Below are 19,533 nucleotides of genomic sequence, written 5' to 3' on the forward strand. Positions count from 1 at the left end.
TGGTGGTCAGGAGAGAGAATGCAGCTTTAACACATGAAACATAGACTTCTATACAACAGACGAGTCGCCCCCTGGTGGTCAGGAGAGAGAATGCAGCTTTAACACATAAAGCATAGACTTCTATACAACCAGAGGAGTCGCCCCTGGTGGTCAGGAGAGAGAATGCAGCTTTAACATATGAAGCATAGACTTCTATACAACCAGAGGAGTCGCCCCCTGGTGGTCAGGAGAGAGAATGCAGTTTTAACACATGAAGCATAGACTTCTATACAACCAGAGGAGTCGCCCCCTGGTGTTCAGTAGAGAGAATGCAGCTTTAACACATGAAGCATAGACTTCTATACAACCAGAGGAGTCGCCCCCTGGTGTTCAGTAGAGAGAATGCAGCTTTAACACATGAAGCATAGTAAAAAAAGCGGAGTAAATAAATAGAATAATAAATGTAGGTGAACAAAAATGTATAAATAAATACACGATATGCATTTTGTTATTTGACGTTTGATTCTCAACTTTTATTCATGCATCGATGCATAAATCTATTTATTTTCCATATTCATCCCGTGTATAGTTATTGACACACATCACTCACTTCTTGAGGATCTCCTGCTCGGAGTTGTCGAGCGCTCTCAGCTTGGGAGCGTACAGCAGAACGATGTCGGAGCGCTTCGCCTTCTTGTTGCACTGAAGACAGACACATGCTCATGAGTGACAGGCAGGATGCGCCCTGGGGGGCGGGGTGTAATACAGTAAGGGCGCTGACCTGCGGACACTTGGCGGACGGGCCCTGAGCGGACACCCAGCGGCGGATGCAGGTGAAGCCGAAGAGGTGTCCGCAGCGCAGGGCGGACAGCCGGTGCTCGCCCGCCGTCGTCCACGCCTCGAAGCAGATGGAGCAGACGTCGCCTTCGCCCTCTTCCGACTGCGACGGCTGCATGGGCGCCGGGGCCGTGGGGGGCGTGGCCATAAGGGGCGTGGCCACGGGGGCCGGCTGGAGGCGACGAGATTAAAAAGCAGTTGGTGAGCGACGTGGACAATAAAAACATTAAAAAAACGTTCTGTGTCGTGAGAAGAAGTGGACGTTTTGAAGCCTCGAGTTCGGCGTTACGGCCGTCGCCATCTTGGTTTTTTTGCAACCAGTGAACAGGAAGTGACCATATCTAAACTGAGGAGGACTGACAGACGTATACGCCGTCTCTGTCAATCACTGTGTAGCCCCGCCCCTAAAGCATCCCCTCCATTATGGTCTGTTTGACTCTAAATGTCCATAATTTACTAAATGAACATCATTCTGTATTGAAGAAGACTTGAAACTAGAGATTGAGACCAAAAACTAATGTTTACAATGTTTACTGAGGGAATACATCAAGAGAGTGGAGCAACCAAAGGAACTATAACATGTATCTGATTAACAGTGACTCCTCATTTTCCTTCATTTGCACAGGTATGATAACGTTACCTGGACGTTCTGACTTGGAGCTTCTGGCCGCTCGACGTCTGCAGCTGAACCGGAGTCTGAACACAGAGGGAATATTTTAAAATGAAAACCGGACTCCCAGACTTCAACACGGAGACTCTGGTCTGCGAGAAGCCGAGCGCACGACGCCGGTCGGACTCACTGCGCGAGCCGGCTTCCTGCGGTTGCGAGTTGAGGCGAGGACCGGCGGGCGGCGGCGGCGCCGGGTCGACGGGCCCCGGAGCGGCGGCCGGGCCTTCCTCGTCATCCTCAGACTCGCTGACCTCGGTGGTGCTGCCGGACTCTGGCTCGGCCACGCTGGCGGCCGGTGCCCGGAGCAGGAAGTCTGGAAAGCCTCTGGAGGGCGCTGCCGTCTGGCTGGGGTAGTGCACCCTGAGGCCCTGCCTACACACACACACACACACACACACACACACACAGGTTTAATGGTAAGCCATGTTGCGTAATGACACCCGTTGATCCTTGCGTAACGCCTCCTTCCTGCGTTCCTTCTGGGTACCTGAGCCTCCTCCGTATTCGCGCCCCCTGAGCGGCCGACGGTGCGGCCGCCGACCCGCCCACCGCCCAATGGCTGAACGCCCAGGTGGCAGGAAGTCTGGGCGGCGCGCTCGGCGCCGTCCATTCCGCCTCGTTGTCCTCGTCCACCTCGGTGCCGCTGGAGTCCGAGATGTCTTGCGGCGCGGCGGCGTCCGATCCGGCTAAATCGGCCGCGATGTTAATGGCGCGCTGTCGGCTGCGCCGGCTGCCTCCTCCTGCGCCCAGCATCACCCCCGGGAAGTCCACCTCCATGGCCTCCATCTGCACCAGAACACGGGTCAAGGGGTTAAATTAGTGCCCCTCCTTCACCCTGAGGCTACGTTTACACCGCCAGGTTACTTTTATATCGTTTGCCGCGTTCACGCCGGCGCATCGAGACCACCACGGAGGTTCAGGCCCCCAAAACAGAGTCGGTCAAAGAAAGGGAAGCGTCGAAAACGACGACGCAGACTAAATTGCGGTTTGCCGCGTCGAGGACGACGATGGACTCAAAATGAGGCTTTCCTTTTCTCATCAACTCATGGGACCATTAACACATTAACACACTGGACCATTAACACATTAACACATTGGACCATTAACACACGGAACCATTAACACATTAACACACTGGACCATTAACACACGGAACCATTAACACACTGGACCATTAACACATTAACACACTGGACCATTAACACACGGAACCATTAACACATTAACACACTGGACCATTAACACACTGGACCATTAACACATTAACACACTGGACCATTAACACACGGAACCATTAACACATTAACACACTGGATCATTAACACACGGGACCATTAACACATTAACACACTGGACCATTAACACATTAACACATTGGACCATTAACACACTGGACCATTAACACATTAACACACTGGACCATTAACACATTAACACACTGGACCATTAACACACTGGACCATTAACACATGGAACCATTAACACACGGTACCATTAACACATGGAACCATTAACACACGGTACCATTAACACATGGAACCATTAACACACGGTACCATTAACACATTAACACACTGGACCATTAACACATGGAACCATTAACACATGGAACCATTAACACACGGTACCATTAACCGTATAGAAGCACAGTTAACACCATAAGCTCCCGTTTCGACGCCCGTACCAGTTCTAGTAATGAACCCTGACCAGACAGTGAAATTCCCCATTTGGCTGCATCACTGGCTGCTAACTGGACCATCTGGAGACACTGAAGACATCATTGTCCAGACTGGAGAACCCGGACCAGAAAGGGACAGAAACAGCAAACAAAACAATAGCAAACAAAACAATAGTGCAACGATGAAGCCAAACAAACAGCATTATAGTGTTAATCCAGAAACATCACATCTGGTACAGTAAAACACTGGCAGGGAACGTTTTCAATACTTTATATTTTAAAACTCAAACTACATGATAATACTTTGAATGCCTTGTACTTGCAGTATTTACTGTGGTATTTGTACTTTCCCTGAAAGTAAAAGGTTTCTGAAAGCGCAATACTTGCCCTCTCTACCTGCCGAGTACGGAAGCCCCAACTGTCCAAAAACAAAAAAACTACCGCTTGCAACGGCGAACGTGCCGCTGCGTTGCGGGGCCTGGAGACGCCTTTCACGGCTACACGCCGAACTAGACACCGAGGTCTCTAGGGCCTCCGGGTAAAAAAACCGCCGACAGTAGCTGCTTGTCCTCAATTCAGAGAGAGGGGGGTTACGTATCAGTAACGTTACACAACAACACGTAAATAATAATAACAACAACAATGCGATCATCCGTTTTGATCCGCGGCTAAAATATAAAACCCGCGGTGCTTCATGAGGTGGTGAGCGGTGGCTCGTTGGCAACGTGCGGGGCGAAGGCTCCTGGTTACCTGAACGCGGAGGTGACGGCGTGTGGGAGACCCCGCGGATCAACAACAGGGGTTCCACGGTTCCTTCCGTGTCTCCAGCGGGAGGAAGACGCAGTCGGGACCCGCGGTCAGGGATCGAATCTCCCGGCGACCAAAGCCCGCCTCGTCCGGCCCCCTCCCGTGCCCCTCCCCCCTGTGACGTCGGCGCCGAAGATCGTGTTCCGAGAAGATGGATCTCCGAAGCGATTCTACGGTAACCGGTTGGAAACCCCATTTCCGCCACTGTGATGAGAAAATTAACTAAATTAAAGTCATAATAATGACTTACTATCTCATAATTGTGACTTACCATCCCATAATTGTGGCGTACTATCACATGAGATAGTGTCATTCAGCCATCAATATTTTAATAATAATCCTTTATTGGACCTCCACCCAGATTTGTAAATATATAATATCTCAGTTAGTTGAGATTTATGATATGGGAAAGAATAAAAAGAGGAGAAGCAATGGAGTTTTCTTTGGTTTGTTCATTGGTTTTATTCGGCTTGTTTCAACATTTGAGCACCCATGTTTCATCAAACATCACTTCTATTGGCTGAGAGGATTTGTGGTGATTTGTGTCTCACTCCTATGTAGAGAGGCTAAGTCACGCCCCTTTCTGGTGGACCACCATGAGACAAAATATCTCTGGGAGTCAATGGCAAGAGACAAATGTGTTATTTAGATCATAGACTTCTATACAACCAGAGAAGTCGAGAGAGAACGCAGCTTTAAGACACGAAGCGTTGGCTTCACTCGACAACAAGGAAACGAGAGGGAACGAGGAGACAGCAAGGACATGAGAGGAGACAACAAGGAAACAAGAGGGAACAAGGAGACAACAAAGACATGAGAGGAGACAACAAGGAAACAAGAGGGAACGAGGAGACAACAAGGAAACAAGAGGAGACAACAAGGAAACAAGAGGGAACAAGGAGACAACAAAGACATGAGAGGAGACAACAAGGAAACAAGAGGGAACGAGGAGACAACAAAGACATGAGAGGAGACAACAAGGAAACAAGAGGGAACGAGGAGACAGCAAGGACATGAGAGGAGACAACAAGGAAACAAGAGGGAACGAGGAGACAACAAGGAAACAAGAGGAGACAACAAGGAAACAAGAGGGAACGAGGAGAAAACAAGGAAACAAGAGGAGACAACAAGGAAACAAGAGGGAACGAGGAGACAACAAGGAAACAAGAGGGAACGAGGAGACAACAAGGAAACAAGAGGGAACGAGGAGACAGCAAGGACATGAGATGAGACAACAAGGAAACAAGAGGGAACGAGGAGACAGCAAGGAAACAAGAGGAGACAACAAGGAAACAAGAGGGAACGAGGAGACAGCAAGGAAACAAGAGGAGACAACAAGGAAACAAGAGGGAACGAGGAGACAACAAGGAAACAAGAGGAGACAACAAGGAAACGAGGGAACAAGGAGAAAACAAGGAAACAAGAGGAGACAACAAGGAAACAAGAGGGAACGAGGAGACAACAAGGAAACAAGAGGGAACGAGGAGAAAACAAGGAAACAAGAGGAGACAACAAGGAAACAAGAGGGAACGAGGAGAAAACAAGGAAACAAGAGGAGACAACAAGGAAACAAGAGGGAACAAGGAGACAGCAAGGACATGAGAGGAGACAACAAGGAAACAAGAGGGAACGAGGAGACAACAAGGAAACAAGAGGGAACGAGGAGAAAACAAGGAAACAAGAGGAGACAACAAGGAAACAAGAGGGAACGAGGAGACAACAAGGAAACAAGAGGAGACAACAAGGAAACAAGAGGGAACGAGGAGACAACAAGGAAACAAGAGGGAACGAGGAGACAGCAAGGACATGAGATGAGACAACAAGGAAACAAGAGGGAACGAGGAGACAGCAAGGAAACAAGAGGAGACAACAAGGAAACAAGAGGGAACGAGGAGACAGCAAGGAAACAAGAGGAGACAACAAGGAAACAAGAGGGAACGAGGAGACAACAAGGAAACAAGAGGAGACAACAAGGAAACAAGAGGGAACGAGGAGAAAACAAGGAAACAAGAGGAGACAACAAGGAAACAAGAGGGAACGAGGAGACAACAAGGAAACAAGAGGGAACGAGGAGAAAACAAGGAAACAAGAGGAGACAACAAGGAAACAAGAGGGAACGAGGAGAAAACAAGGAAACAAGAGGAGACAACAAGGAAACAAGAGGGAACAAGGAGACAGCAAGGACATGAGAGGAGACAACAAGGAAACAAGAGGGAACGAGGAGACAGCAAGGAAACAAGAGGAGACAACAAGGAAACAAGAGGGAACGAGGAGAAAACAAGGAAACAAGAGGAGACAACAAGGGAACAAGAGGGAACGAGGAGACAACAAGGAAACAAGAGGAGACAACAAGGAAACAAGAGGGAACGAGGAGACAACAAGGACATGAGAGGAGACAACAAGGAAACAAGAGGGAACGAGGAGACAACAAGGAAACAAGAGGGAACGAGGAGAAAACAAGGAAACAAGAGGAGACAACAAGGAAACAAGAGGGAATGAGGAGACAGCAAGGAAACAAGAGGGAACAAGGAGACAACAAGGAAACAAGAGGAGACAACAAGGAAACAAGAGGGAACGAGGAGACAACAAGGAAACGAGGAGAAAACAAGGAAACAAGAGGAGACAACAAGGAAACAAGAGGGAACAAGGAGAAAACAAGGAAACGAGAGGAGACAACAAGGAAACAAGAGGGAACGAGGAGACAACAAGGAAACAAGAGGGAACGAGGAGACAACAAGGAAACAAGAGGAGACAACAAGGAAACGAGGGAACAAGGAGAAAACAAGGAGAAAACAAGGAAACAAGAGGAGACAACAAGGAAACAAGAGGGAACAAGGAGACAACAAGGAAACGAGAGGAGACAACAAGGAAACAAGAGGGAACAAGGAGAAAACACGGAAACAAGAGGAGACAACAAGGAAACGAGAGGAGACAACAAGGAAACAAGAGGAGACAACAAGGAAACAAGAGGGAACAAGGAGACAACATGGAAACGAGGAGAAAACAAGGAAACAAGAGGAGACAACAAGGAAACAAGAGGAGACAACAAGGAAACAAGAGGAGACAACAAGGAAACAAGAGGGAACAAGGAGACAACAAGGAAACGAGAGGAGACAACAAGGAAACAAGAGGAGACAACAAGGAAACAAGAGGGAACAAGGAGAAAACACGGAAACAAGAGGAGACAACAAGGAAACGAGAGGAGACAACAAGGAAACAAGAGGAGACAACAAGGAAACAAGAGGAGACAACAAGGAAACAAGAGGGAACAAGGAGAAAACACGGAAACAAGAGGAGACAACAAGGAAACGAGAGGAGACAACAAGGAAGTCAATGGCAAGAGACAAACGTGTTATTTAGATCATAGACTTCTATACAACCAGAGAAGCCGAGAGAGAACGCGGCTTCACTCGACAGAACTGTCTGGTCTCGCTCGATCTTTCTCTTCCCGGGCGATAATTTAAAAAAAGTCGCTGCATTTGTGCGTGGAACATAGCTAAGTTAGCTAGCTAGCATGCTAAGCTAGCTTAGCTGTTGTTGACTTATATTGACATTGAATTACATTTCATTTAGCTGACAAATCCATGACATGACATGACATGACATGTCATTTGACAAGCCGAACAAACAATACGTGTACTTCAGACCAGGTTGTGTGAATGTGTGTGTGTTTTCCTCCCGTCTCGTAATCCATCCATCGTCATAGTAAACGTAACGACTAAAACATGCCGACAGAAGTATTGTTGTTGTTTAACCGGTATGTGCTTTTATGAATGAACAGAGTTTTTACAGTGTAGTGGCTCATAAATCTCCCTGAAACACCGCCCCTTCACATGCAATCTATTCTAAAGGTACAAATGCAGGTTTGAACATTATGGGATGCTCACAGAGTCACAGCGAACTAACAGAATTTAAAAAAGTACGGCTTTTAGTGTAAACTTTCCGTGCGGCTTGTTAAGAAGTTACAGGCCAGTCCCCCGAGGACTGCTGCTGACGAAGAGGAGGAGGGAGGAAGAGGCTTACGACCTCTCCAACTCGGCCACCACGCTTTGCAGCATATCCACCAGCACTGGAGAAGAGAATGTTGGGGTTACAACCAAGTATTCACAATTTGACCCATTATTGAACTTATGTAAATGTTCCTTTTGATTTATGAATTTACAGCAGTTTTGTGCGCATTGTTTTTTTTCTCCATATGATGATGATGATGAGATAAAAGGACAGAGGGCCATAGTGTTGACGTAGTGTTGATGAAATAAAAAATGCCCTTTTAATTAAACCTTTTGGATCACATCCCCCTGTCATATTTATTTAATAATATATGCAAAGAAATAGGGTTAGGGTTGGATCTGGGTCTGTCCACAGTGGACTGGTCTCTACTGGATCTGGGTCTGTCCACGGTGGACTGGTCTCTGCTGGATCTGGGTCTGTCCACGGTGGACTGGTCTCTGCTGGATCTGGGACGGTGGACTGGTCTCTGCTGGATCTGGGTCTGTCCACGGTGGACTGGTCTCTGCTGGATCTGGGTCTGTCCACGGTGGACTGGTCTCTGCTGGATCTGGGTCTGTCCACGGTGGACTGGTCTCTGCCGGAGTCTGAGCTGAAGGAGGTTCTGGTGAACCTGCATGATGTCATCTGGTTTCACCAGAATCCGACCCGGTGGCTCCGATGAGGAGCTTTAAGAAGAACTCTATAGAACCGGACCATCTTCTATCTGGTGGTCCGTTTACTGATGTAGGTCAAGACCAGGACTACACTGAGGTCTATATAGGATCAGGACTAGACTCAGACTGATTCAGGACCAGCTAAAGGATTCATGAAGTTACTTTACTCAAAAACAGTTTGTAAAACAAAGTATGTTTTCCTCACATTAGACTTGAAGCTCTCTAACAGTAAACAGTCTTGTTTTTTAGAATGGGCAAAGAAGTCACGAGAGATCTCCTACGTTACACAAACACCAACTGACCTCATAAAAACCTTCAAATGCTCCACTAAATCTAAACAGGGTGGTGATGGACGTGGTTGTGAGCTACCTCCAGCAGAAGGTCTCTGGAAGCTGTCGTGGGCCCGACAGGCGTTGATCAGATCCGCCAGTCCTTTGGGACAATCGTGGGGGAGCTCCTCCATGAATTCCTCTTTGCACACTTTCTTATAGATGTCCTTGTTTGACCAACCTGGAAGAAAAGCGAGTCGTACTTTTAGGCGTCAGTCTATCGGCACATCTCGCCAACCATTGGATGGATTGCCACTTTGTTCAGACATTCATGCTCCCCAGAGGTTGAACGTCAAAAACTTTGGAGACCCCCAAACTTTTCCCTCTGGCATCACCACGAGGTTCATATTTAAGTATTATTTAAATTTCTTACTTTCTGCCTGTATGATAATCAGATGGACCACCACGTGGTCCATCTGATTATCATACAGGCAGAAAGTAAAGCTCTGCAAACCTGTGGTGAGGACATTCAAGAAGTGGACCGGTGAAGCTCTGGAGGGTCATCGGGCGTGTTTAGACTGCACAGACTGGGATGTCGTCAGGACTGCTACCAACAGTCTGGATGAGTTCACAGAGGCTCTAACCTCATACATCAGCTTCTGTGAGGACAGCTGTGTACCATCATGCACCAGGCAAATCGCCAATTACACGCCCAAAACCCCCAACTCCATGAATGGAACATCCCCCACAGCCCCATCAACCAGCCCCCCCTCCCCAGCCCATCAGGGGCTCACGCCTCTGTACCACCCATCCCAACACCTCCCCCTTCCCCCTCCCCAGTGAAGACCCTCTCTATTCAGGAGAGAGACATCAACAGGCTGTTTAAAGACAGAACCCCCACAAAGCAGCCGGCCCAGACTCCGTCTCCCCCTCCACCTTGAGGCATTGTGCTGTCTCAGGTGTTGACAGACGTCTTCAACACCTCTCTGGAGACATGCCATGTACCAGCCTGCTTTAAGGCCTCCACCATCATCCCCGTCCCCAAAAAAGGATCACAGGACTTCATGACTACAGGCCCGTCGCCCTGACCTCTGTGGTCATGAAGTCCTTTGAACGCCTAGTCCCGTCCCACCTGAAAACCCTCACGACCCACGTGTGGACCCCCTGCAGTCCGCCTACAGAGCCAACAGGTCTGTAGAGGATGCTATCAACATGGCCCTTCACTTCATCCTCCAGCATCTGGACTCCCCAGGAACCTACGGCAGGATCCTGTTTGTGGACTTCAGCTCTGCCTTCAACACCATCACCCCGTCTCTGCTGCATGGAAATCTCTCTCACCTGCAAGTGGATCACAGACTTCCTGTCTGACAGGAAGCAGCACGTGAGGCTGGGAAAACAAGTCTCAGCCTCTCGGTCCATCAGCACCGGTTCCCACCAAGTTCTTTCCCCTCTGCTCTTCTCCCTGTACACCAACAGCTGCTCCAGTCACCATCCGTCAAGCTCCTGAAGTTTGCGCATGACGCCTCCCTCATTGGACTCATCTCTGGTGGGGATGAGTCCACCTATCACATTTAAAATTCTTCTCCTCACCTACAAAGCCTTGATTGGTGATGCACCATCATATCTTAAGGAGCTTGTAGTACCATATTGCCCCACTAGAGAGCTGCTACCAAACCAAACGGAGGTGAGTCAACAGTGGTCCGTCGTGCTTCTGCAGGTACGCACCATCAAAAGGTCTTCTGCCCGTTGCCACTTCCCACAGGACGATTCCTAAGCTGGAAGACAAACATGTCCAAGTTAGGGAGAGAACAATTACATTGTATGTTTTTAAAGTTCTTATGGTTACTTGTTAGTGATAACTCATAAGCTGCAATAAGGCTTTTAATAAAGCTGTTAGTAACAACTCATACACTATTAATAAAGCTTTTATTAAAGTTGTTAGTAACAAATCATAAAGCTCTTAAACCATTAATAAAGCTGTTAATAACTCATAAACCCTTAATAAAGATGTTAATAACAACTCATAAACCCTTTACAACGCTGTTATTAATTGTTATAAACCCTTGAGCTTAGAGTTGGTTTAGTTTTCTGATGTAACTGTTGTAACACATGATGCGTTCAAGGATCGTCGTAAAGATGAAAATCTGTCTTCCTGCTGTGATAAATGTTGTAGTTTTGGCGATGGTCTAAAGAAAACATGCTTTTCAATTCCGGTGTATTTGTGGGTTCAGAGGGTTGTTAATAAGGCCGTTAATACCAACTCAACCCTTAATAACGTACTAACAACTCATAAATCTGAATGGCGTTGGTACAGAGAGCAGCTTTGTTTAACTGACAAGAATCACAAAGACAATGAGTGTAACTCAGAGATATGAACATATAGACTGTAGGCGTAACCGGCAAAAAGCCATAAATCAACCTCCACTATGACGAGGAGGGTTTGTAATTATCTGTAAACTCATATCTCACGTTCATGGACACTTCATTGTCTTTTCTTTAATCCATAGACATGTTCATATTTGAATTTTATCAGCGCACACAAGCTCGACTCCTGGGTCCGACCTGTAGATCTCGCACGCCGTGTTGTTGATGTAGTTGATGTCGTCCAGCATCTGTGGAGACGAGTAGCTCAGGGACCTCGTAATTTTGGAAACTTTGTTCTTCGTCAGCTTCCTCAGCGACGTCTCAGTTTTGGCCAGCTCAAAGCCTCCCAGCTAAAAACAACAACAACAACAACATTCAACCCCCCTCCAACGTCTTCAATACCGCCAACCAGTGGGGCCGTCAGCAATCCCAGCATGCACTTTGCTTCAGTACCTTCACTATGTTGCCGTCAGCCACCAGGAACTTGTTGCTGTTGATGCATCCGTGAACCTTTGATTTCTCTTCAGTGTGGTGCAGCCTAAGAGAAAAGAGGGATTATGATCACGATGGTACCTTCTATGATCCATAAACCAGACAGAGAGAGTTTCAGGTACTTTAGACTTCTACTCCCCTACATTTCACTTGTTACTCCACTAACTATTTATCAGCTTTAGTTACTTTGCAGATTCAGATTTCTACCACAAAAAAAAAGAATACATTCTGCCGTATTCTTATGGATTGAGCCACCCAGCAGCATACCAAATAATTAGAATCAGCTCCACGTTTATCAGCTGCAAATATTCCGTAGATCCAGTATATGTTGACACTGTGGTATTGTTAATACTTCTTCCACCAACGGTCATGATTACATTATTATCCAGGAAAATGTGTGTGTGCATCAGTGGCAATGAAAACATTTATTCTTTCTTTAAATTAACTTGTTTTTTTAGTAATGTTAGTATACGTACATTTTTGTATACCTTAATGCTAATACTTCTCTACAAGTAAGAGAATCAGCTTTTTTTCGGCATACAATTGTTCTACTTAAAAAGACAAATGAATATAAATGTGTTTTTTATGATTTTGTTGTTGTATTAAATGATTGCAGAAGACGGACCGGTAGAGTCCTCGCGCCGCGTCCCGACACATACAAGCTTTCGTGGTCCAGGACAGACTGAGACCTTCTGAGTCCAGAACCTGACGGAGACTTCCCTTCTCGCAGTACTCCATGACGATGAGGAACTGAGGGCTGGGTCCTACGAACACACGGCGCAGGGATGTTATTTTAAAAAGGGTGCAAAGTGCCACGATGCTCTTTGACGTTCACTCACCGTCCTCGTCCTGCACACAGATGCCAAACATTCGCAGGATGTTGGGCGACTCAAACCGCTGCATGGTGTCGACGTCCTTCTTGAAAACCTCCCGCAACTCGCTGGAGACAGGGAATAGCTATCAGTCGCAGTGTGTCGCGTACTAATACACAAGGCTGCGTGTGAACAATACAAAGACGACATGGTGTTCTAATCCCATGAGTTATCTTCATAGCTAGCTAACGAATGCATCGGTTTTATCCAAATCAATGTCATTTTCCAGGCAGCTGCAAGGCAGTGAGATAATCATGGAGCGACATGTTGCCTCAATGCGTCTCAAAATCAGACTTGCATCTTGGATGCAGAAGGTTTTTTATTTTGGGCTTTGGTGGCAAAGGGGTCAAGCTGAGAGCGAAAAGAACATCTCCGTCCACACGAGGACGCAATAACGAGTCCTAAGTGTAAAAAAAAGGAAAGAACGATCAGGAAGAGCAACGGAGAAACGATCCCTCTTCGTTTGTCTTTTATTGGGAGTCTACGGATGAATTTAAGCCTCCGGGAAAACAAATAACACTGGCCTAATGAAATCACATCTGTTTTGTTTTTTATCCAAACAAAAAGGAGTATGTAAAAGCCAAACGTGGTAATGAAAACGTTACTATATATATGTACACTGGGTGGCGCTGTTCTGTGGCCCTGTGCATGCCTATATAGTCAATCAGATCACGAGGTTACGAGTGTTACCTCGGCAAAGGGAAGAAACACAATATATATTCATACAACATCAAATGTACTTATTCAACATTGTCCTGAAACGGGCCACAGACCTCAGGCTGGTGTCAATAGTGTCGGTGTATCTCTTGATGGCCACCGGGAACCGGCGGTACTCTCCTTTGTAGACCTCGGAGGTCGGTGTTGTCATGAAGGGCTTTTTGGGGTATCCGTATTTCAGCTCGTGTGGTTTGATCATCCGGATGTCTTCATCAGTGATGCTGGGCTTGTTCACTGTGAAAACAGTTAGTTCATTACAGCTGTCTGACCGTTACATCCACAATAACTGTTTTATTTGACCACAGGAAGTAAACCAGATGTTTTTCATGTCGCTGAGAACGGAAATGTTTACCAATGGAACGTCAATTAGGAGCTTTATTCGTGGTGGACACACAAATTAAATGCATCCACGTGATAAAGCAACAGTCAGAGCAAGAGATGCACTTTATAATATATAAAGAAAGACTATAAAGGAGAGCAGGAGGACGGGTCCAACAAACAGGACTATCAACCAGAAGAGTGTGTTCGACACCATGTTGTAGTTTCATTGTGGTTTTGTTGTCTAAACCTAACTGTTGCTTTTGTTACCTCATTTTATTTTTCAACATAATGTCCCAAAAAGATTAATCGTGTCCCTGTACACAAAACCAATAGACTTCATTGTGAGACTGTGTCGCCCTTTAAGTTCATACCTTGAACCTGTAACTTATTCCCACATGCAGCCGTCACAGAGCCCTGAACCCTCCGGTGGAGATTGAAGTGGTTTTGGTGTACTCACAGATTGCGACGACCTTTTCCACGTTGAGTTTGATGTATTCCATTTCTTTCTGCATGGCATCTGTTTTCTCCTGCTGCTCTTTCATGTAGTGCAGAAGCACTGAGGAGCAAACAAATGCCGATGAACCAAAACCACCCAGTGCACAGTATTTCTAACCCTCACACAACCGACTATGAAGTATCATACAACTCCTTTGAGTTGTCCGATGGGGTGAACGCTTGCAGGACGTAAACAAGTGTTTAAAGAGATTTCGAGAGTCCTTGACAAAGGTCCCGCATTGGAAAGGGAACTTAGGCCACAGCTCGGTTTTTGTGCCTTTTTAACCATCTGAAAAGCACATCAATTATCCTGATGCACCTGATTAGACAAAACATTTAAAGATTAAAACTACAAGATCAAATTCAAGCTCATGTAGATGGCCTGAGCTGATTCTGATCGTCTTCCCTCGACCGGTCAACATGAGTTCGTCTCACGTTTCTGCATTTCGGCGTCGTCCTCCTTCCGGTCCACTTCGTCTTCCTTCTCTCTGGAGGCCATCTCGAACACCTGGCGCAGCACGGCGCTCTGCTCCAGCTGCAGGGCGCCGGACAGGACCTGGAAGGCGTCGTTGAGGCGTTCGTTCAAGCTGTTGAACTCGTCTTCGTGATCGCCGGCATTCAGGAAGCGCTTCACCCACTTGGCCAGAGTGTACTTCTCGATGAGCGCCTTGGCCGACTTCAGGGTGAAGGAGAGTTCCCTGAGGGCCGTCTCCACCTCGGCGGTGGTTTGTCCCGGCTCCCTCTTTTTGATGGACCTCACCAGCTCGTCCAGGGCTTTGACTCGGCAACAAACGCGCCGGCTGCGCTTCTTGTTGGCCTTCACCTTCTCAACCAGGCTGTAGATCTCTGAGGCAATGCCCAGGATGGGCTCAATGAAGTCCATGATCAGCTGTTGAGAATGAAAATGGACTCAATCAGAGCTAAAAGCAAATTAATTAATGTTTTAAGATGGTAAATGGACTTGTACTTTTCTAGTCCTCCGACCACTGACTACATGTCATTGCATGGCAGGAGCTACCATGCCGGGTGCCACCTGCCCCTCAGGACTACCTAACATTCACACACCGATGGCACAGCCTACGGGGAATATTTTGTATTTATATATTTGGGTTAAGTGTCTTGCCGAAGGACACATTGACATGGACTGAGCGGATTGAACCCACGATCTTCAGATTTAAGGACGACAGCAAAATAACTAAATGATCTCCTCTGACGGCTCAATTTAACACAGAGGTTTGAAATAAAAGAGCGTCACCACCACAAAGATAATATTGACTTTTGGGGTGTTGCTTCAAGAAATAATATGTAAAACCAAGTGAATTTATCGTCACTCAGGTGAACTGAGCTGTCTCTCCATCTATCTGATGTTTCTGGATTATTCTTCCTGCTATAATAATGTGTAGGTTGCACTTCAACTCCTTTTGTATCCTGTAATTGTAACGCATCACAATCTTTAAGATCATCATATGTTTGTAGCGTCTCTGTCCTGTGAGAACCTCGTCTCTCTCAAAATAAAAGCTTTTTAAAGAGTTTATTTAGAGGATTTTCTCAACACATAAAGGAACACTTCATCCTTCAGTTCATCACAAACATTCATCATCAACACATCTGGAGATACGAGGATTTACCTGAACAGGAACAAGCTAAAGCTGTCAGTCAAATGTAGTAAAAAGTACACTCTGTACCTAGAAGAAAATTAAAATAGCAGAACATGGAAATACTCAAGTGAAGTACAAGTACCTTGTAATGTACTTAAGTTGATACTGCACTTGAGTAAATGTGCTCACTCGTTATATTCTACATTAGATTACACTAGATTAAGTTTGAGTGCTTCTACCCTCCATTAGTGCTAATGGAGAGTTAAATAGCTTCAGGGTACATCTGGACGTAGAGACGCCTTCTGATAGAGACCTGTCAATCACCGTGTAGCCCCGCCCTAAAGCACACCCATGCTTCAAGGTCTGTTTGACTCTAAATGACCAAAATTTACTAAATGAACATCACACTGTATTGAAGCCTGGTGGTCAGGAGAGAGAATGCAGCTTTAACACATGAAGCATAGACTTCTATACAACCAGAGGAGTCGCCCCCTGGTGGTCAGGAGAGAGAATGCAGCTTTAACACATGAAGCATAGACTTCTATACAACCAGAGGAGTCGCCCCCTGGTGGTCAGGAGAGAGAATGCAGCTTTAACACATGAAGCATAGACTTCTATACAACCAGAGGAGTCGCCCCCTGGTGGTCAGGAGAGAGAATGCAGCTTTAACACATGAAGCATAGATTTCTATACAACCGTAGGAGTCGCCCCCTGGTGGTCAGTAGAGAGAATGCAGCTTTAACACATGAAGCATAGACTTCTATACAACCAGAGGAGTCACCCCCTGGTGGTCAGGAGAGAGAATGCAGCTTTAACACATGAAGTATAGACTTTTATACAACCAGAGGAGTCGCCCCCTGGTGGTCAGTAGAGAAAATGCAGCTTTAACACATGAAGCATAGACTTCTATACAACCAGAGGAGTCGCCCCCTGGTGGTCAGGAGAGAGAATGCAGCTTTAACACATGAAGCGTAGACTTCTATACAACCAGAGGATTCGCCCCCTGGTGGTCACTAGAGAGAATGCAGCTTTAACACATGAAGCATAGACTTCTATACAACCAGAGGAGTCACCCCCTGGTGGTCAGTAGAGAGAATGCAGCTTCAACACATGAAGCATAGACTTCTATACAACCAGAGGAGTCGCCCCCTGGTGGTCACTAGAGAGAAGGCAGCTTTAACACATGAAGCATAGACTTCTATACAACCAGAGGAGTCGCCCCCTGGTGGTCACTAGAGAGAATGCAGCTTTAACACATGAAGCATAGACTTCTATACAACCAGAGGAGTCGCCCCCTGGTGTTCAGGAGAGAGAATGCAGCTTTAACACATGAAGCATAGACTTCTATACAACCAGAGGAGTCGCCCCCTGGTGGTCACTAGAGAGAAGGCAGCTTTAACACACTTTTTAGAGGTTGCCGCCTGGAAACGGGTGAATTGAGTTTCAGAAAGGCTGTCAATGAGTCAATGAAGCTTGAAGAATACTGTGATGTGTTGCAGTCAGTTTAGATTCCCTCTGAGCTTCCTAACTAAACATCAATGAATCATTTCGTTGTTGAGTTCTATCCGGCTGGCCGACATTGCCGCCGCGAGAGCTTTGCAGCGAGAAAAATAATACTAAATATTAATCAAGAAAACCTCTGAAATGTTCTCTTGTTGGTTTTGTAGTTTGTTTAATCCTCAGCTGTCTCCCTGTGCTTTGACTGACAGGTAAACTATCTGCACTCTGGGGCCCTGAAGGGAATTCCTGTTTGACAGTTCTCAACACGTCCTCCGTGTGAAACCTGCAGCACACACAAGCTGGTTGTACTTCTGTGCTGTACAGAGGGTAGAGATATGGATCAATAACAAGCACACACACACACACACACACACACAGCAGCTGTCAGCAGAGACGTTTACTGGACAGGTGATTTTAAAAAAGGTGAAGATTGTTTACCTGCAATGAAAGGCTTCTTCTGTGTGTCGCTGTGTGAAAATGAAACTGCTGCCCTCAGCTCCTCCCTCTGCTGCGCACTACTTCCTGTCCCCCCCCCCCCCCCCCCCCATGTACTTGATTCATGACACACCCGAGGTTGATTTATTTACCACTGAAGGAAAAGAAGAAGCAGATGAGACGTCTCACTTTATCAAGAAGACAAAAAGACGCCTTTTATGGAAACCCATGAATAGACCAAGCTGGAAAAGCTGTGTTGTATTCTTTCTGAATAGTTAAAGGGAAATGCAACGCTTTTGTTAAGATTCGGGGCTCATTCATGAAACGTCTACGACTAATATTGATTTGTCTTATTCTCTTTTTATCCACAGAGTTGTCACTTAAGCACCGTGTCAGCAACTAAAGCAGAAAAACGTCCCTACGTTCCAATAAATCCATATAATGTATGGACAATATGTTTAGTTTAGGTGTGTCTGTATATGCAATGTTTCTATATGCTATATTATGTGGAGGAATTCAATAAACCTTCTTTATTTATCAAAAAAACATTCATCTTTGCACAGAGCCTTGTCCCATACTCCACTATCTACAAACCTAATGTACTCAAAGTAAAAAGGTAAAAACAGTGAACTATCAGGATTTTACAATTAGAAATTATGTTTCTGGATCAATATTACTGATCAAAATATCCTCATGCAACAGTTTGCATATCTTTAAAAAGAAACGTCCTATTTTTCATGCGTTTTTCCAGCAATACGTGTAAATATATTTAAATATATACATATATATATAGAATGTATACGTCTTTTCAAAATCTTTTAAAGCAACAAAAATACTTCTGAAGTGTCGTTACTGAAGAACGGAAGTTAAGTGACGAATAAATCAACGTCGACTTCTCGTTTCACAAACAGCGGTTTCCTGTTTGACCCTTTGACCTCCTGCTCTGTGAGGGCTTTACAGGCTTCATACTTCCTGGTGCATTAGTGTGCACGTTGCATCAAGACGACGTGCACACTCTTCTTGGAGTCCTCAGACTCGTACGGGCTCCGCAGCTGGAGGGACCTCCTCAAAGCTCCCGGTGGATCCAGACTGCCTCGGCAACAACTGGTACTGAAGGACTCCACCTTGTTGGACATCAGCGGGGGACTGAAGAGGCTCGAGGAGCTGAAGAAGAGGCTCGAGGAGCTGAAGAAGAGGCTCGAGGAGCTGAAGAAGAGGCTCGAGGAGCTGAAGAAGAGGCTCGAGGAACAGAAGAAGAGGCTCGAGGAGCTGAAGAAGAGGCTCGAGGAGCTGAAGAAGAGGCTCGAGGAGCAGAAGAAGAGGCTAGAGGAGCAGAAGAAGAGGCTCGAGGAGCAGAAGAAGAGGCTCGAGGAGCTGAAGAGGAAGCTGGCTGAACAGGAGGACAAGCTAGTAGAGCTGGATGACACACTGCAAAGAGGATTCAGATATATTTTGCAGTAAAGAATTTGCTTTTTTGCATTTGCTAAAATCACAATTTCTGAAAGGAGAGCCCTTTTTAAAATGTTTCTAAAAATTGTGATTTTGCATCTTAACTTTACATACAAAGACCAAACAAACAGCTTGATGTGTTGATTATAAAACATTATCTGGATTCTTTGGTTAACAATGAACACAAATACAATGTGTTAACATGTTATATTTTCTCAGATGAACTGATATCTGGTTTATTTCACCATGTGGAGCCAGATCATATTTATAAAAAAAATGCTTTGATGGAAAGTTGAAGAGACTGGTCTTTAATCTTTGTCCATAATCAATAACAACAGCTGTGTGGTTCAGTCTAATGACCACAAGGTGGTGCTATGGATCTGAAG

The 19,533-nt window shown here is 46.0% G+C and overlaps 2 protein-coding genes across 6 annotated transcripts in view; both read right to left on the minus strand.

Moving 5' to 3' along the window:
* Positions 1 to 4,067, minus strand: part of rfwd3 (ring finger and WD repeat domain 3) — a 12,244-nt gene extending 8,177 nt beyond the window's left edge. For both annotated transcript variants that reach the window (XM_034535660.1, XM_034535659.1), the window contains exons 1-6: positions 3,915 to 4,067; positions 1,974 to 2,272; positions 1,617 to 1,858; positions 1,457 to 1,512; positions 761 to 988; positions 590 to 681 (exon numbers count right to left, since the gene is read on the minus strand). In XM_034535660.1, coding sequence (XP_034391551.1) covers positions 590 to 681; positions 761 to 988; positions 1,457 to 1,512; positions 1,617 to 1,858; positions 1,974 to 2,272 — 917 coding nt within the window. In that variant the 5' untranslated portion in view covers positions 3,915 to 4,067. The remainder of the gene's footprint in view (positions 1 to 589; positions 682 to 760; positions 989 to 1,456; positions 1,513 to 1,616; positions 1,859 to 1,973; positions 2,273 to 3,914) is intronic.
* A 3,132-nt stretch (positions 4,068 to 7,199) lies between these two features.
* On the minus strand, positions 7,200 to 17,772 carry LOC117732595 (mixed lineage kinase domain-like protein). Of its 4 annotated transcripts, XM_034535632.1 has the most exons (11): positions 17,702 to 17,772; positions 14,601 to 15,054; positions 14,128 to 14,226; positions 13,406 to 13,583; positions 12,600 to 12,700; positions 12,386 to 12,524; positions 11,722 to 11,806; positions 11,467 to 11,618; positions 10,630 to 10,679; positions 9,005 to 9,145; positions 7,200 to 8,040 (listed from the first exon to the last, which is right to left on the minus strand). In XM_034535632.1, the coding sequence occupies exons 2-11, from the start codon at positions 15,046 to 15,048 to the stop codon at positions 7,991 to 7,993; spliced, it is 1,443 nt and encodes a 480-aa protein (XP_034391523.1). In that variant the 5' UTR covers positions 15,049 to 15,054; positions 17,702 to 17,772; the 3' UTR covers positions 7,200 to 7,990. The 4 variants fall into 4 exon arrangements, 3 of the variants coding, with proteins under 3 accessions (XP_034391523.1, XP_034391522.1, XP_034391524.1); XM_034535631.1 differs by lacking the exon at positions 7,200 to 8,040 and having other exon boundaries at positions 8,567 to 9,145; XM_034535633.1 differs by lacking the exon at positions 7,200 to 8,040 and having other exon boundaries at positions 9,033 to 9,145; positions 10,630 to 10,674.
* Between the last annotated feature and the right edge of the window lie 1,761 nt (positions 17,773 to 19,533).

This window comes from Cyclopterus lumpus, chromosome 6, assembly GCF_009769545.1.
Source record: "Cyclopterus lumpus isolate fCycLum1 chromosome 6, fCycLum1.pri, whole genome shotgun sequence".
NCBI lineage: Eukaryota > Metazoa > Chordata > Actinopteri > Perciformes > Cyclopteridae > Cyclopterus > Cyclopterus lumpus.

Bases quoted from the DNA above. Each gene is read 5' to 3' on its own strand.
- LOC117732595 (XM_034535631.1), bottom strand. From the start codon at position 15,048: ATGGACTTCATTGAGCCCATCCTGGGCATTGCCTCAGAGATCTACAGC. The intron at 12,701-13,405 runs GTCTGTGGCCCG...CCCTGTCTCCAG, and splicing joins ACTATTGACACCAGCCTGAG to CGAGTTGCGGGAGGTTTTCA. The intron at 11,807-12,385 runs GTCCGTCTTCTG...CTTTTCTCTTAG, and splicing joins GCGGCGCGAGGACTCTACCG to GCTGCACCACACTGAAGAGA.